General features: G+C 44.4%; 1 protein-coding gene across 1 annotated transcript in view; it reads right to left on the bottom strand.

The window, feature by feature from the left end:
- The window catches only part of LOC138491456 (calcium-activated potassium channel subunit alpha-1-like), a 1832603-nt gene that overhangs the window by 1614046 nt on the left and 201267 nt on the right, over positions 1-17290 (bottom strand). The window contains exon 6 of the mRNA XM_069617974.1: positions 16203-16278. Within this exon, the coding sequence (XP_069474075.1) occupies positions 16203-16278 (76 nt within the window). The remainder of the gene's footprint in view (positions 1-16202; positions 16279-17290) is intronic.

The raw sequence follows: 17290 nt of genomic DNA, 5'->3' as shown, positions 1-17290 counted from the left end.
CACTTCCCGCACTAGGAACTTCGCGGCGCCCTTCGCATCAGGGCGCGCACAGGGGCCTGCCTCCACCCACCTCGAAAATGGACATACAACCACAATCATGTAGCGAGCCCCGTTACATCTTTCTCCCATGTCTACATAATCAATGTGGAGCTCTCTGAATGGGCCATTTGGTTTTGGTATCGTTCCTCTCAGTGTGCGCAATGTCATACCTGAGTTGTAAATCTGACATGTCGTGCATTCTAAAGCCAGCCTTGTGATGTGTTCATGGAGGCAAGGTGCAAACCAATCTTCTTGTATGTCCGCCATTATGTGTTGCTTTGCGTTATGTGCGGGAAAGTGTAGTTGTTGAAATGCTATTTCTAACAATGTAACTGGCATTACCGCTTTTCCTGAACTTTTTTGTCGCCACAATAAATCAGTCGGCGATTTGCTGCATCCCCTCTTAGTCCACAGCAATTTTTCTTCTGCACTAGCTCCCTCTTGCAGCTCTATTATTTCCTGTGTGGGCATCATGTTGTATCCTGTGGGGACCTCTTGGCTTGCTGTGTGGTGCAACATGTACTCTCCTACTTCACCTTTCTGTAAATACGAAGCTTCTTTGGCAGCGGCGTCTGCTGCCGCGTTCCCCAAAGATATAAAATCTGTATTTGTGGTGTGGGCTTGGCATTTTACGATGGCCACTGCCGTGGGGTCTTGCAGGGCCTCAATCAGTTCTTTCAATAATTCTGCATGCTGAACCGGTGTTCCATCTGCTCGTCGAAACCCTCTCCGCCCCCACCGTGCCAACCCGCCGTGTACTGTTGTTGTCATGTATGCTGAATCGGTATATATTGTCACTGCGCACCCCTTGGCGGCATGCAATGCTTCTATTAGCGCTATTAGTTCTGCTGCTTGGGCTGAATAGTGTGATGGGAGGCGGTGTTGCACTAGTGTCTCGTATTCATCTTCCTCTAATCGTACAACTGCCATACCCACATGTTTCTCTCCTGTCTCCATGTCTATTGATGCTGACCCGTCCACGAAATACACCTCTCCCTCGTTCAGGGCATTCTCAAAAATCACTTGATCCTGACCTTCGTCACCTGTGTACGTAGCGCAGTTGTGGTTCTGCATGTCCTCTACGGTGCACGCCTCTGTGATGAATGTGGCCGGGTTCACTGTTTTACATCTTACTATGTGGATGTTTGCGCTGGACAGTATTATTTCATATGCTGTGGCGCGCTGTGTCGTCAATGTGCTCTTTGATCGCTCTAATATTGCAAATAGTGAGTGTTCCACAAACAGTGTCACAGGACAGCCCATCACTATCGTGGCACTTTTCTCAATCGCGAACGCGGCTGCAGCTAGGGATTGCTCGCACGCGAAATGACCTTGCATTACTGCGTCTAGGGTGCCACTATAGTAAGCCAGTGGTTTGTGCCCTAACGATGTCTTTTGTGTCAGTACTGCTGTCATCAGCGTTCCTTTGCAGTGTGAAAATAAGAAGAATTCGCGCCCATAATCTGGATTTGCCAGTACTGGAGCGCTTGATATCAGCTCTTTTAGTGAGTTAAATGCTGTGTTCATCTCTTCTGTCCATTCTATGTGTTTGTTTTCCTGCTGTGCCTCTTTTAGTGCCTGTAACAAGGGCCTTGTGTATGCTGCATAATCCAATATCCATGCTCGGCAATAGTTGCACATACCCAGAAATTTCTGCATCTCTTTTACTGTTTTGGGCTCCCCAACTGCTCTAATCGCCTGTGCCCTGTCTGGTATGATCCGCTTGCCATCCTTTGATATCAGCTGTCCCAAGTATAGGACCTCTGTCAGACAGTATTGTAACTTCCCCTTGTCCACCTTGTACCCTTTATTGGCCAATAATGTCAGGAGTGTTATTGAGTCCCTTCTACACTCTTCCTCAGTTTGTGCACAGATCAATAAATCATCAACGTACTGAATCACTGTGCTTTCTACAGACAAATTCCCCAAATCTTCATGTAGTACCCTGTTGAATATGCTTGGGCTCTCGCAATATCCATGTGGTAGTCTGCAGTGTTCGAACCTCCTCCCCCCTAGTGTAAACGCTGTTAAGTACCTGCTCTCTTCTGCTAAGGGAATCGAGAAAAATGCATTTTTTAAGTCAATAACTGTGAAGTGGGATGCCGTTTTCGGAATGTTGCACAGTATTGTCGCCGGGTTCGGGACTAAAGGGAACTCCTTCTGAATCACATCATTGAGTGGGCGTAAATCTTGTATCATCCTCCATGAACCTCCCTTCGCCTTTTTAATCGGGTAAATGCATGTGTTGCATGGGGAGTTTGAGGGCACTATTATTCCTTGTGCTAGCAGTGCATCTAGTGTCTCTCTGATCCCTTCTTCTGCTTCGCGTGACAATGGATATTGTTTTACCCGGGGTAGAATTGCTCCCGGTTTCAGTTTTATTACCACAGGCTGAACCCCATGTAATAACCCCACATCATGGGGGCCATTTGTCCATATGTTAGTGGGTACTAACCTCATGTCGTCATCAAAAAATGCATGTGGCGCTCCTACGACTGCCATTAATTCAACTTGAGTTTTTCTGGCTGTAACTACAATGTCACACGGCATTGCTAGTTCCATCACTATTTCGCCATCTGTCTCAGTGTCAGAAAATAGCTCCTCGTCCGAGAGCTCCCTCAGTGGGATATTTGCATTTGTACACAGTACTGTCCGCCACTCACATCCTTCCATGTCAACGCCAATCACACATATTCTGTTTGCTGACACGTGTACTGCGTGTAAATCCAACGATAGCACTGACCCGGGAGCAGTGTCGGGGCTTGCTATGGGGCGGAAGAGGAATTCGGCTGGAATCCTCCAATCCATCCTTTTTAGTTCTGGTACTATGAGAGCCAATGTTCTCATGCCCTCAACAAACATCTCCTCGTTTCTTGGTAACCCTCTGATCTCTTGCATGATTGTGTGGCCGTGTATTACTGCTAATATGCGGAGGGGGCATATGCCTGGCGTCGAACATACGATACCGCTCCCTGTGAATGATATTGTCATATTTAGTTTGCTTAAGAGATCTCTCCCCAGCAAATTAATGGGAGAGTGTTCATAGTACAGTAAGGGTGCTTTCACTGTTTTACCCCCCACTGTCACATCCAATGCCTCTGTGTAAGGAACTTCAATTACAGCCCCAGAGAACCCCTGCGTCTCTAACGTTCTATTAGATAACGGGAACCGGCCCTCTCTAATGCATGATTTCTCCGCTCCCGAATCCACCATGAATATGAACTGCTTGTCTCCTATCTGCGCTCCTATCAATGGTTCCTCTGATGCATTGTGGGTCGTAGATAGTACTGGACACGCAAGTGCTCTCTGTGGGCTGTCCTATGCGGGGTGTCTCATTGCCCCCCCTTGATCAAAAATGTTCCCCGAAACTACTGACACCCCGCTGTAAGGTGCGGGAGCAGGCGCTCCGTTAGCTACTGTGGCGAAAGTGTTACCTGGCGTGTATTGCATATTGTCATTATTCTGTGGGTGGTTTTGTGTTCTGTACTGATGTCCGTGTAGTTGTGCATTACTTCTTTGTCCTACATTTTCTGGTTGTTGGTATTGTCCCATGGGGAGGCCGTAGGGGCTTCCTGGGTGGGGGTGACCGTACTGTTCTGTCTCCTGGAACCCGTTGTTTTGTCTGCTCCTGCACTCTCTTGAGTAGTGCCCCCATCTCCCACAATTCCAGCAGCTCCCCTGTGGACCTCTGGGACCCTGCCACCCATTTCCTCCCATTCCTCCATACCCTTGTCCTCCTCTTCGGCCCCTGTACCCACCTCTTCCCCCTCTTGGGGCCCACTCTTGCCACGTTGGACCTCCGTTCTGCTCCTGCTCAGTCCACTGTCGTTGTCCTTGTCCTGCCCAATTTGCTGCTATTCTTCCTTGTATTGCTATTTGCCCCTCCTCTCCTTCGTCTCCCTCCCTCATGAGTGGGAGCCCTGCTACCGCTGCTGCAACCTTCACCAGTTTTGATTGTACCAACTTCGCCTCGTCTGCCAACCTTTTCTGTGCTACTTCCCTCTCTCTCTCTTTGATCCTTTTGCAATGGTGCACTATTATACTTTGGATCTCTGGCCACCCCTTTGCCTCAACGCCCGCTATTTTATCGAGTGCCTTCTGCACCTCTTTTGGGAGCCCTCTCTTAATGATAAAATAAAATAGAGATGTGGATTGGTGCCAGGGCGTGCCCGTTTCCGCTCTCCACATCTCCTGCACCCGGAGAATGTAATCCATAGCATCCTCCCCGTCATTCATTGTACATTGCATTACTGACTGTAAATCAGGGGTATCTGGGAATGTCTCCCGCAGTGCGTCCCACACCCTTGCTCGTACTGTATTAAAGGAAGCCCCATCATGGCGATCGCAGTCCAACGTCACGGCCGGGAAACCAGCCTTAGCCCATACTCTGTCCGCTTGATCTCCTACTGCGGTTACTAGTAGGCTTTTCACATCGCCTACTGCCAACGGTATGCCGGCGGTATGTTTCTCAAATGCATATATCCACTTGCTCGCCCCTCCTGACAGCTGGGGCAATAATTTCATTAAATTAGCCTTATCCATCTGAGCCCATGGTATATAGTTTGGTCTCCCCCCCCCTCTGTGTATCAATGGAAGTTGTAACTTCCCTTTTGCGGTTGCACCCTCCCTTTCCTTAGTCGCTGCTGACTCCAATGACGCCATCTTCCCCACCCTATTTCTTAGTCGTCCCATCCATTCGTCGTCTATAGTCCCTAGCGAACATGCACCGTCCACCTCCTCGCTTTCCCCTCCTACTGCCATACTCAACCTATCACTCTCATCCAACCCTCCTCTGACATCACATAACAAGTCCTCTCTGATCCCTCTCTCTCGTGATATATCACCAATGCTCCCTTCTACTGCTCCTACCTCTATTATTCGTGTCGGCTCTTCCTCAATTCTGAACAGTATTTCCCCCTTTTTCCATCCTTCCTCAATTTGTCTACTTTCGCTCGACGCTCTAGACGTGCGTCCTGATTGTGTAGGGGCGCACGCCGTGCGCTCACATATGTCTTTTATTCTTGAGAGTTCATCCCTTGCCACAGTAAGCCTCGACTCTAAGTCACTCGTTAACTTCTCTATATCCACCCTCTGTGTGCTTCCCTGGGCGCGCTCTCTGGTGCTTTCGTATGGCGGGGGGGCTGTTGGTCTTTGTGGTGTACCAGTTGTGGGGGGAGGCACATAAGTAGGGTCGCTATATCCTGCTGCGGGGGCTGGTTTAGGCAATATCGGGTACAAACTAATCACCTCCGCAGGTTGTTCTGTACGTAGCTGTTCCTTTTCCTCTCTTGGAATCATCAGTGGATTATCTGTGGTGGAAGGTAGATCAATATTTGGTGCCGGAGCTTTGGGTGGGGGTACTTCCTCAAACAATCTCCAGAGGTCTAATATCTCCTTCCTATTTTGCCATTGTTTCCCCTTATACTTGAGGCTAATGCATGCTCGTACCATATCAAGAACGCTTTTGTCAAAAGACCCTCCCTCGGGCCAAATCTGGGGCAGACCCTCCCCTTTCAATTCTGTTACCCATTGATCGTGATATTTATTTATTCGTTCAGCGTATCCCGGTAAGCTCTTACAAATGTGTGACAAGGGAGTTTCGGCCCCCATCCTCTAAATCACTAACACAGCCGTGTCCACCTTCTTTACTTTTAGTTAGGTGTAGATATGTGTATGTATACCTTTATGGCACAGACAAGAGCGGACGTCTCAAAAATTATCACCCAATTTTATTCACTGCGCAAATCCTTTCTCACTCACCATAGCTCATCTCCTTCCCATTCCCATACACTCTCATGTGATTCCGCGTGCAACTGATCAAGTACTAGTTATGGTCAACACTCTCTGGCGCCACCTCGCGGTCAACCGGTCGTCTCCAACACTCACACGGTTCTCGCACCCTTCACAATGCTTTTCCACTCACACCTCGTCTTTTTTTTTTTGTTTTTTTTTTTTTTTTTTTTTTTTCCTCCCTTTCCTCCCTGGCCAGCTGTCCCTGTTTTTCTGCTAAGGTTACTATATTCACGTCTGTACGTGCCACTACTTAATCCCCTCTCCTACAAATGTGCTCCCTATTTTATAGTTCTTCTACGAGTATATTTACCTTATACCCTTTTCGCTTTCTCCCCCTGCCCCGTGGAATGGAAAAAAGAAATAGAGAGAGTAGCAATCACTAAAAAATATTCCCGGTGTCTCCCTTTGCCAGACACCAATAACTTATTTCTTACTTCTTCATATATTCCCAGTACTAGTTTAGATAGCACTATGCGGCGCCGCCTTCCACCCCCTTTCGGAGCTAGGTTTCCGTCACTTCTACCACTTCACTTATTTCTTACTCCTAATGGCCATATGCAAAGAAAAGATAAAGAAAGTTTCAAGACCCGTCTTTAGTAGACCCCCGTTATTCTTCTCCTCTACCTGTCCCCGTTCTTCTGTTCACAATTTCCCCTCCCTTCCCCTTTACGATCGCTCGCACTCAGTACTCACGTGCCCGTCTTGAACCGATAGTCTCCGAAACTGGGTCCGTCCAGGCAGTGTCACCGGTAACTCAACGGTCAGCCCCTGGCTCCGGCGAGCGGCACTCAAAGGGGATTTTTTTCCAATCGGGATCCCGTACCCTTTCTCATTGAGTGCGCACTTCTTATTGTGCCGGTCGCCGTTGGCGGGCAGCCTCCCGGAGCCGGCTCACCGTGCGTATCCCTTCTCGACCGGAGATTCTCGTGCCACAAGGGGGTCGTTAAAAAGGAGTTAGGAAAAATAATTTGGAGATATCACGCTATCGGGGTCACCACTGAAAGGAAGCGCCCCCAATTTCAGCACGATCCTCCCCGCAATGAGAGACAATAAGGGACTCTCCCGTAGTGGGAATAAGACCAAGACAGAGTGCGGGTGAGCGTAAGTGGGAGTTTATCCAAAGAATAGGGCATGCAAAGAACTCTGCAACCTCCGAGAGCGCTCTGTCTGACAATAGCAAAGACAGGCGTATTTCTAATACAAAAAACGTCATCAGAACCTACACACTATAGGGGGCACAAGTTAATTGGGATTGGGTGGCGTCGACTAACTATAGGTGTTGCTGCAGCGTGGTTGGTCTTGGCGTGAGGACGTCACTGGTCAGCCTCGTGGGTTGGGTTGGGCCTGGCAGGCCAGCTTGAGGTCATCCGAGCGGTGTTGGTATGCTGGGGCAGCCTGTGACAAAGATGAATACCTTTCCTGACTCGTTTGCCCTAGGCCATGCACACTGCAGTTATTCAAGAAACGACATTTAAGTTCATCAATAAATCGCTCAGCAGTTTGTCTTATAAAATAAACGCAACACATGAGGAATGCACCTCGTGAGAGGTCCGGTGGTTGTCGGTTGGGGTGAGATTTACCTGTGTCCTATTGACCGGTATTTTAGGTCGAGGGGCTGGGCTCTGGGGCCTGAGCCGAATGATACATGTCTGTCTGCCGCGTTAGAAGTTATTATATAAATGGGTCTCTGTGTCTTGTCCCAGTGATGGGGGTCGTCTTTGCACGGGGTCATGATTCTTGGGGTGGTCTAGGGGGGGTTGTGGAATTTACGAGAGGGTGCTGGTAGATCAGTGGATTTAAACGTGGGTTTATTACCGTGCTGTAAATAACACAGGTGGCGGGCTGTGGCCTTGGGTGCGGTACCGGGGCCTCTGACTCTCTGAAGCGGCTCCAGCTTGGTTGGGGGAGGTGAGGGAGCGCGGCACAGGCCTTAGCTTCTTTATCTGGCAGGCTTGGTAGGGTGGGAGGGAGAATGGCCTTGCATATATTCACAAAGGTTTTTTCCTCGTGCGTTGCTAACTTTTGAATGCAGAACTTTTATAATGTTCCGCCTTATTTTGATGTTATTTAAACACACATATATATTTCAATTTCGTTACACATTTCTTTAATACAGTCGGTCCGAGTACCTTTTCGTTACCTAACATTATATTTACTACATGGTGTGATTATTTTATGTACATTAGACGTTACACGAGGTAGTTCTAGGTTATGGCCTACAGAAATTGATGCTCGCTGCTTTAGGTGATTTAAGAAAACATATATGAGTTCAGGTTTCTACATAAAATTGTAAGAACACTTATACAGATAAAGGCTATACATTTGGTCGACATCTTTCTCTGTGGTTATAGCAGCACTAGTCCAGACCTGGGGTGGTATCATGTAACGTTACATCTTTATGGTTTATTCACAGTTTACAGGATCTGTTTAAACAGAGGTAGTTCGTTGATACCAATACTTGAATTATTTTCTACTTTCTTCAGATAGTGATGCTTCAGCTTTTTTCCCCGTCACCCCGGCCTCGCGGACCAGGTCATGCGGGGTGCAATATTACATTGTGAACGATAAAATGTTACAGTGTTAGCATCTCGGGTTAGCTCATACCCGACTTTCTCATGGGAACGCGCTCGCAGCGGATCTACCAGGGCTACTGCGGCGGCGGAGATGCATGAAAGGCCCTCCAAAGGTGGGGGCCTCGTTACAGTGTGCTGAACTCACGCCATGTTTGCTAAACAAGATGGCTTCTAGGCCTAACTGAATTTTGGTATATGCAGGGAACGGATATGTGTGGGCAATGTCGTCGGCGGGTGACCCCTCCTCCACCTGGGCCCGGGTGGCATGAGGGGACGGCCACCGAGTCATGGTCCTCACCTGGGGAGAAGGCTGAAGGTGAGGAGGGCCTCGCGGCCAGTCCTCCCCTACATTAGCCAAAGTTACACATGTTACATTAGCTAAAATGGCATTCCCTAATTGGTCAAGACAAGTTCATGTAACTTCTGATGTGCATGCCCACACTGAAACAACCCCATCATGTAGGGGATGTGAACATTGAAGTCAACAAATTAGAAACAGCAAGATCCTCTGCCATGGGCTCACTCAATTTGGCAAACCAGGCCGTTCCCGGGCCTTCTAGTGGTTTACTCTGCAACACTTTTTGTAACTCCTGCTTTGAAACATGTTGCTATCCCTTGCACACATTCTTCTTGCTATCTCTTGGGAACCAGGTGGCTTCATAAAATACATAACTGAGGCTCCACTCCTTGAAAATGAATGTCTCATATGTATTCATGCTACCAAGCCATTCTATTGCAGACATAGTTGTCCCAACATTCCCTAGGGAGCAGAATGACCATGATCTAGTTTTGACATGTTGGCAATACCTTGACCCAAGGCTCTGTTCATACCAAAATATGTCCTTTGCAACTATTGTTTTTTAGCTATGGTCAAGAACACACACCTTTATTCTACATTTCACTAAAAGCTTCTGAGAACAACTAAGCAATGCAACAATAACTAATATGCGTGCTGCACATTACCCTTCTTCCAGAAACCGTGGCATGCTGAACACTCACTGGGGGAAGCAGAAATAAAGTTGAATTAAATGTAAAGATAGATGCTCCGAACGGTGGCCTAGTATCCCAACTGACAAATATTTTACAAATTCTGATGAGGCCTTGTTCAAAATTGCCAAACCCTGGCGACTGTGGCAAGAGGCCCTTATGCTAATAGAAACCAGTAACACTAACTTTGCTGGCCAGCATTCCACCATGTGCTTGGTAGTCTAGTACTCTCTGAATGTGGCCAAACTAAACCAAAACAAATTACCATTTAAAAATGGCCTAACGTGGCGACAGATGACAGAAGCACTAACACCAAAAATCACCATGCTGATAGAACTTCTGAATAGTGTACTTCCCTACACTTTTTGAGCACTGCACGTGCATTCCAACACTTTTCATCTGAAAGAACCCTTTCTCAAATACTGTACAGCTTCAGTACAAAATGCTCTCAAATAGAGTATGCGGATCATACAAAGTGTCATATCGGTTAACAGGCACGCCTTGTACAGAAAATCTGTAATATTCTCTGGCTAATCTTTATCCAGCATCAGATCGAAAACAACTTCTAAAATAATACCTAGCCCAAGCAAATCACAACAGCCAAGACAGCTTACAAAATAATCTCATTGACAGATAACATCCAAACAGAAGCCCTTCTTTAGAAAACATGTTAATATGGAATAGTACAATCCTACACATACAAAGAAGAAAGATTTTACCAAATGAGGCAGCAAGAAGATATTTGTGTTAAATTGTGAAGGAAGCCTAGTAAGACTTTCAATACTCAGTATAATTAAGCATATAAAACAAATCTGCAGATCACAACAGATTGTATTACATGATGTATTACAGTTATTCAAAACTTGGAGATAATAGGAAGAATTATTAGTTGTTCATGATGCATTTCAAACTATGTTCAATTAAACTGAAAGCAGCATAACAAATGCTACATTTAAACAATACAAAGACATGTTAGAAGATGGATTTCATAGAGAAGAGAAAGAAAGAGACATTGCTGAAGAAACTCCTGAAATGAGTCAACCATCTCTTTTGAGGAGACAAGAACCACTCAGAGAACCACCTCTTCAAAATAAAGCAGATTTAGCCATCATCGAAGTATAAAACAACATTATTCAACACAAGCAATCTGAACATAATTGATCAGTGCTCATAGCAAAGTTAAATGATGAACAGGTCAACATTTCCCTCAACGTCACTGAAGATGTTTAACATGGACTACATCAAACAAAGAAAACATGCAATTGCAATAATTACAAACCTTTATTATTGTACATTAGTAGTGAAGCTGGTACCAGCAGAACCTTTCTAATTAAAACAATGTGTACATGTTTGCAAGAGAAAACAGACAAAATCCTTTCAGGTACTTTTATAGCCCCCAATGGTTTACCTGCTTACAACATAGGAGGTATAACTTTACACCATTTACTACTTCTCCAAATTGAGCATAAAAAAATTCAAATGTTCGGGCAAAACAGTATTTGAAGTGGGCAGAATTCTACAACAATTGAATATTCTTCTAATAGATGAGGTAAGCATGGTTTCTAACTTAATGCTGGTCTCAATTCAGTCAAGAATGCAAGAAGTGACATGAACTCGGGCTCATTTAAGACATCTGTTCATATATCAAATGGCTTGTAGTCATGAAAGATATTCTTTAGACAGACACAACATGTTAACATAAACTGTAATGATGCATGCAAAGTGTGCACAAGTGTTCTTAGGTCCTGCAGATCAGCCAATAACCAGGAAATGGTATGTTTCCTATTCTGGCAGATCAGACAACCACAAAGCTGTCAGCTTGCAGCCTCTTTGACTTCACACCATTAGGTGTTTTCTAATAGCAGCCTTTTAACTTCACACGGTTAAGTGTTATCTGATAAGGATTCAGGAACAGGAAATTGACAGACATGAACAGAAGCATCTTGCACATTCACAAAGTCAAGGCCCATAGGGTACAATGGAAAACATCGTGAAACAAGTAAGAAATATATCCTTTGATAACAGACAGCCGGCAAAGATATCCTGCAGAAGCATACAATGCTGTGATGTTGTAGAACTTCACAGATGCCATTGAGTACAGTGAAGGAATTTACTAATGGGTCCAGAAATACCACTTTGAGATGCAAAAAAACATCTAATGTAGTTTCACATAGGTGTTCTATCTCGACCAAACAAAGTGACACGCTAGCTCTAGCTCTGTCACTGTTCCAAACAGCAGATATGACAAAACCACATGTGCAGGGCCGCCAAGTTACTTGGTGTATATATATATAGCCCCGCAGAACAGAAAGGATAGAGGGAGCCCAGCAGACATGCCAGTCCATTTCAAGCCCGAGGTGCTAGGGAGGAGTACAGAGCAGCAGCAGCAGCATACAAACGAGACAGCCAGTCTCAGCTAAGCAGAACTCCTCAACCCCAGAAGGAGCAGTTTCATATGAAGCACACTCTGCTCTAAACATGAGAGATAGGGAGATGCTTGCTGGGTGCATGGAGACTAATGGCGCATAGTATAGTGCAGCATAGCTTCATAAAATATAAAGGTTACCCATGCTGTTAAACTAAACCACCACTTGTTCTATTACTTACACATTCAAACATGCTCTTTGCCCACATGGCAATCTTGTTCATAGGTGTGATGTTATGTTATGTTATACCTGCTTTTGCCAGAACTTGTTTAATCAGAATAAGAACTCTCAGAAAATAGGGGTCATATTAAATGCATTAACATGATAACTCCTGTGTCAAGTTTATAATTCAGAGCAACGCGCCAGAGTGGTATCTTGTTGAGTCTAAGATCTTTACAATTCCTGACTGTATATGTTTAATCATGCTTATGAGCACATTCACCTAGGCATACCTGTCTTTTAGCACTGAGACACAGCCTAGGTTGTGTTTTGACATGAGTGACTGATGACCAGGGGCCTGTTTTCACAGCTTCAAATGAGGTTGAGATAAGAGACTCGTATTCATGCCTAATCATAGGCAATCAAGACAGAAGTGCTTAAGACTGGATGCAAAGAATTGATTGGATAAAAACATTTCATTGTGTTTTGTGATCTCCTATATGCAACACCACTCAAAGGCCGAAGCATATTTAAAGCTTTAGGTCACAATGAATTCCATACCAGACTTCATAGCTAAGCAGGTGTTAATCTATGGTGTTGATGTTGCTATAGATAACTTATGTGTCAGTTAGTAGACCAAACATATGCTCACATTTGGAATATTATAAGATAAGGTGTACTTACTGAATACACAAAAGCATCCTTTAAAAGAAGACTTGTACATGAACTCTATGGAAAAACATATCAGGCCTTAGCAATGGAGCAGTTAACACAGTAAAATCAACAATGTGTGTGTTTAAAGTCAACCCTTATGGACTGTGCCCAATCAAATGACACAATGCTCAAACATGAAAGGCAACCCATAGTCCACATCAGCTTCATAGACACTGTTCATGTGTCAACAAGCCACAGCAGGCCTAAATATCCTAGAAATATCTGCATTCAACACAGCTGGACTGGATAAAAATAACTCTTGTTCAACCGGAAAATAATTGAAAGATGACTCAGAGTAAGGTTTGGTTAATAGAGCAATGAGGACATTCCTAAATTAAATTAATATCTGAGTTGTCCTTATCAAATTTAACAAACTTGAAGCAACCAAAAACATTGTCCACATTACAGCATGTTTCCTTCTTTTTAAAGACGTATGTATGCACAGAACAGTTATGTATGTCTCTTGCAAATGCTGTAACAATTAACAAGTCACAAGGTCTAACCCTTAACCATGCACTTGTAGACATTGGTTATAAAGTCTTCAAAAAACGTATGAGTTATTTAACACTCTCACGTGTTCATATAGTTATAGGTCTATTTTTACTTAACTTTATTGCAAACAAAATCAAAGCAAACATCCCTTTCATCTGTTAGAATAAAAGACTACATACATTGTACAATACACAATTGTATATGTACCAAGTACTAGAGAAAATGAAAACTTAATAAACTTCATAACCCCATAGAAATGCAAAACAATCACATAGACCTCAAAATCCGTTACATTCCACATTTCCTGGTCCTTGTAAACTTCATAATGTAACCCGAGTGAATTGATATGAAAATGTACCATTCAATCTAATATTCCAATTGTCACAACCTATGGGCAAGGTTTACTTGCATGGCTCCGAACAGCTATATTTACAACTCCCCCTCCTGCACAGAAATGCCAATAACATTCCTGATACTATGTACCCTGCATCAGGTGTAAGACGGATAGTGAATTATTACATTCAACATAAGTACACATGAAAATCTCCAGGAATGCACACATACTTACTAGAATGTCTAAAGAAAGACAACATCCCTGTAAATGAATTCCTACAGATTACATACACTTTCAAACATACATGTAGTGTGTGCAACTATGTTTTACAAGTTCCAATTAATGATTTGTGAATGCGTCTATAAAAAATGGTGATACTATAGCATTTTAGCAGCTTCTACACAATGCAAATCATGGTATCTTCGGTTGTTTTTTCAATTCAGACATTCATTCAACAATACAAATATATACATGTGTACAATATGTTATTTCAGCCATGTTCAGTGTCCACAATCCCTGAGGCACAGACTTCAGCCATGTTGCAGACCCTACTTAGTATCCCAGAGTAGATATTGGCCTGTACAGCAAGCAAGTGGTAACTCTGTGCCAAATTGAATCCCATATATTGTCCCTCATGGCCATTTCCAGGATCAGACCCAGGCCCAACTATTGCCACTGTCCATTTCTTACGGTCATGGCAGTGTCAATGAACTGCAGGATGTGGCCTTCAACCTTGTTGCAGAACTCACTAAATATCTGAGTAGACATTGACACTTTCTACAAGCCAGGTCCACTTCAAACTTTAATCACATAGATGGTACCTTGTGACCATGGTCAGCGACCTTCACCATGTCACAAACAATCTGTCCACTGACCACAGCCACAGGCCAACTTTGCACAGCCTCCACAAATACCAAACGATCTGGCCAATACCCACCCTGTTGAACGTCATGCAGCCATGGCCAGTGTCCAAAATCCCTGTGGGGTAGCCTTTTGCCATGTTGCAGACCCCATTAAGCAACATAGAGTATGCATTGGTCCTTTCAGAAGGTTGAGACACATGTAACCCCACAGATGGTCCCTTTTGGCCATGGCCAGTGGCCAGACTATTAAAGGCATGGCCAAATGCCCCAAACAATATAGTCACTGTGCATGGCCACATGGACTATTTCCCACTGCTTATTGCTTGCGGTCATGGCTAGTGTCCACAATCCATAGGGCATGGCCTTCATCTATGTTGCATACACCACTAATCATCACAGAGAAGACATTGGCCCTAGAAGCAGTCTGGGCCCAGTACAAATTGGAATCCCATGGATAGTGCCCCACGGCCAGTGGCCTGACCAAAGCCCAAATATAGTCATAGGTACTGTTTAACACTGTCCGTGCCTTGCAGCCATGGCCAGTATCCACAATCATTAGGGCATGATCTTCAGCCATGTTGCGAACCCCACTAAGCATTCCAGAGTAGCCAGTGACCCTTGCAGCAAGTCAGGCCCACTGCCAGCCCACTGCCAACTTTCACTTCTTAGATGTTACCTCATCAACATGGCCAGTGTTGGTGAGGTAACACCAACAGGGCATGGCCGAAGACCAGAGGCCAACTTAATCTGGGCCCAGGTCAACTTTGTGCCCCTTTCCATGCCCCAAACAATATGGCCACCGGCTATGGCCACAGGCCAACTTTGCACCTTCTTATGAAAATGTCTCTAATTATAAATAAACACTTCAACGTATACAACATTAGATACATTAATTTAAATAAATTACTAACACCATAGTTTACATCAACACTCTTGGGTTTCAGGATGTAATCCCCCTTTTGTCACTATTTAATCCCTCTCAAGAACGTATTGTGTAGCTAAACCAGCTGCACCATCAGTTGGTCTGTCTTGAATACATAGCAAAGTCTATCCCTTTCCTGGGGCATCGCACATGCCTAACGCATGGGCTAGCACCTGTCGAGGGACATGTAACTAAATCAGCTGCTTCATTAGCTGGTCTGTCTTGAATATATAACGGTCTATTCCTTTCCTGGGGAATCACTCAGGCCTAAACCCTGGGCTAGCTCCTGTCAAGGGACATCATTCGCTATGCATTGGCCCATGATGCTAATTTTCTGTCTTTATGTGATTGGATTCTCTCCTCCCCATTACAGAGAGGTGGAAATTGAGGAGATCCTGTCTGGGATCCCTCTCAGTCAAGGACACTATTTATACCATCTCTCACCTGAAATAGGTCTAAACCTGCCTCCCCAGAGAAGGCCCAACCATCCTTATCCTGGCAGAAGACCTAACAGTCATTGGCTGCAGTCAGCTGTCAGTCACCTAGTCACTAAGTAACAGCTTCTCCCATATGGGTTCTCAGGGGACACCATAATGCCATACTTCGATCTACAGGAAAGCACCCCTCGCCACATTTCAAGACCAGCCAACCAATAAGTAGTCAGAATGACTGCACACCAGGAGTTATGGAGCTGAGAGCTTAACCCCTGCACTGCAACTTGTCAAAATGTTTCTTCTTTGCAACACTGGCCCTTCCATTTATTTTGTTGATTGCCCTCTGCTCTCAAACGTAATGTACAGTAAATGCATTCAAAACATTTCTCTTTATGTTCCATTTAAAAACAAAAAATAACATTTGGGTAAAAGTGTAATTTTAATATCATGTCTGTGCAAGACTTACCTTTCCTTAATAAGATCTAAGAATTGCAAAATGTTAGGAAGGTCCAACAGACCCAGTGCTCTCAAGAACCGAAATCCTATGTGAAGAGAAATAATACACCAAATTAGAAATGCAGCCACTGGCTTTCAATAATGTCACATTACAGTCCTGGGAAACAGGCATATTTATTTATTTATTTATTTATGTATTTATTTATTTCGGCATTTGTAAAGCACCGCTAACCCGGAGGCATCTGGGCACTGATATTCTTAAAGGTTACATGTTGCAGGAATATTCTTAACGGTTACAGGTTAAAGGTTACAATATTCTTAATGGGTACAGATACAAGTTACAGGAATATACTTAATCATTACAAGTTGCAGGAGTATACTTAATGGTTACAGTTTGTAGGATATCGGGTTGCTTGGTTGCATACAAATGGCATGTTATAAGGAGCAGTCTGAATCACATACATTCGTAGAATACTTAAGTTACATGCAGGGGGACAATACATTGGAAGTGTCATCATATGTTACATTCAAAGGGCGTTACATGAGGTCAAAGGAAGGACGTTCAGACTGAGAGAGAGTTAGGTGGGGCTAACCACAGGTATTATCAGGTCACATCAACATTATGGGGCATATGACACATACTACACGTATGGGATGATAACACCTATTGCAACACTGCCACTACTAGGGCTGTAATATTGTTATAAAAATACAAAATCACAAGAACAGGTTAACAGAGTAAAACACCTATAACAAAGGTGAAGGTCACCTAGAGAACAGAGTGCCCTCTGGAAAGGGCTCTAACTCTGTTAGAGATTCTGCAGGGTGGAAAAAGGGCCACCTGACCTACGGCTTTCCGTGATGCAAAGGAAGTCACTTTCCTCTAGAGTTTAAATTGCGCGTAGGGGAGCTTTTAGTTTGCACCTACGGCTAAAATGCTCTTCTCTTTCAAATATTCACCATTTGCAATACGATGCGTGTACCATTGCCATGGATCCTTCCTTTTGCACGCTGCAGTGCAAACATAATAAAAGCGGCTTCCCATTTTTGCATGGCAGTCAGCATTTACAATGAACTCATATGGAATCTGACTTTTAT

The sequence above is a fragment of the Ambystoma mexicanum genome, chromosome 10 (genome assembly GCF_040938575.1).
Source record: "Ambystoma mexicanum isolate Mex_15411 chromosome 10, UKY_AmexF1_1, whole genome shotgun sequence".
Classification (NCBI taxonomy): domain Eukaryota; kingdom Metazoa; phylum Chordata; class Amphibia; order Caudata; family Ambystomatidae; genus Ambystoma; species Ambystoma mexicanum.
This window is presented reverse-complemented; position numbering and strand designations above follow the sequence as displayed.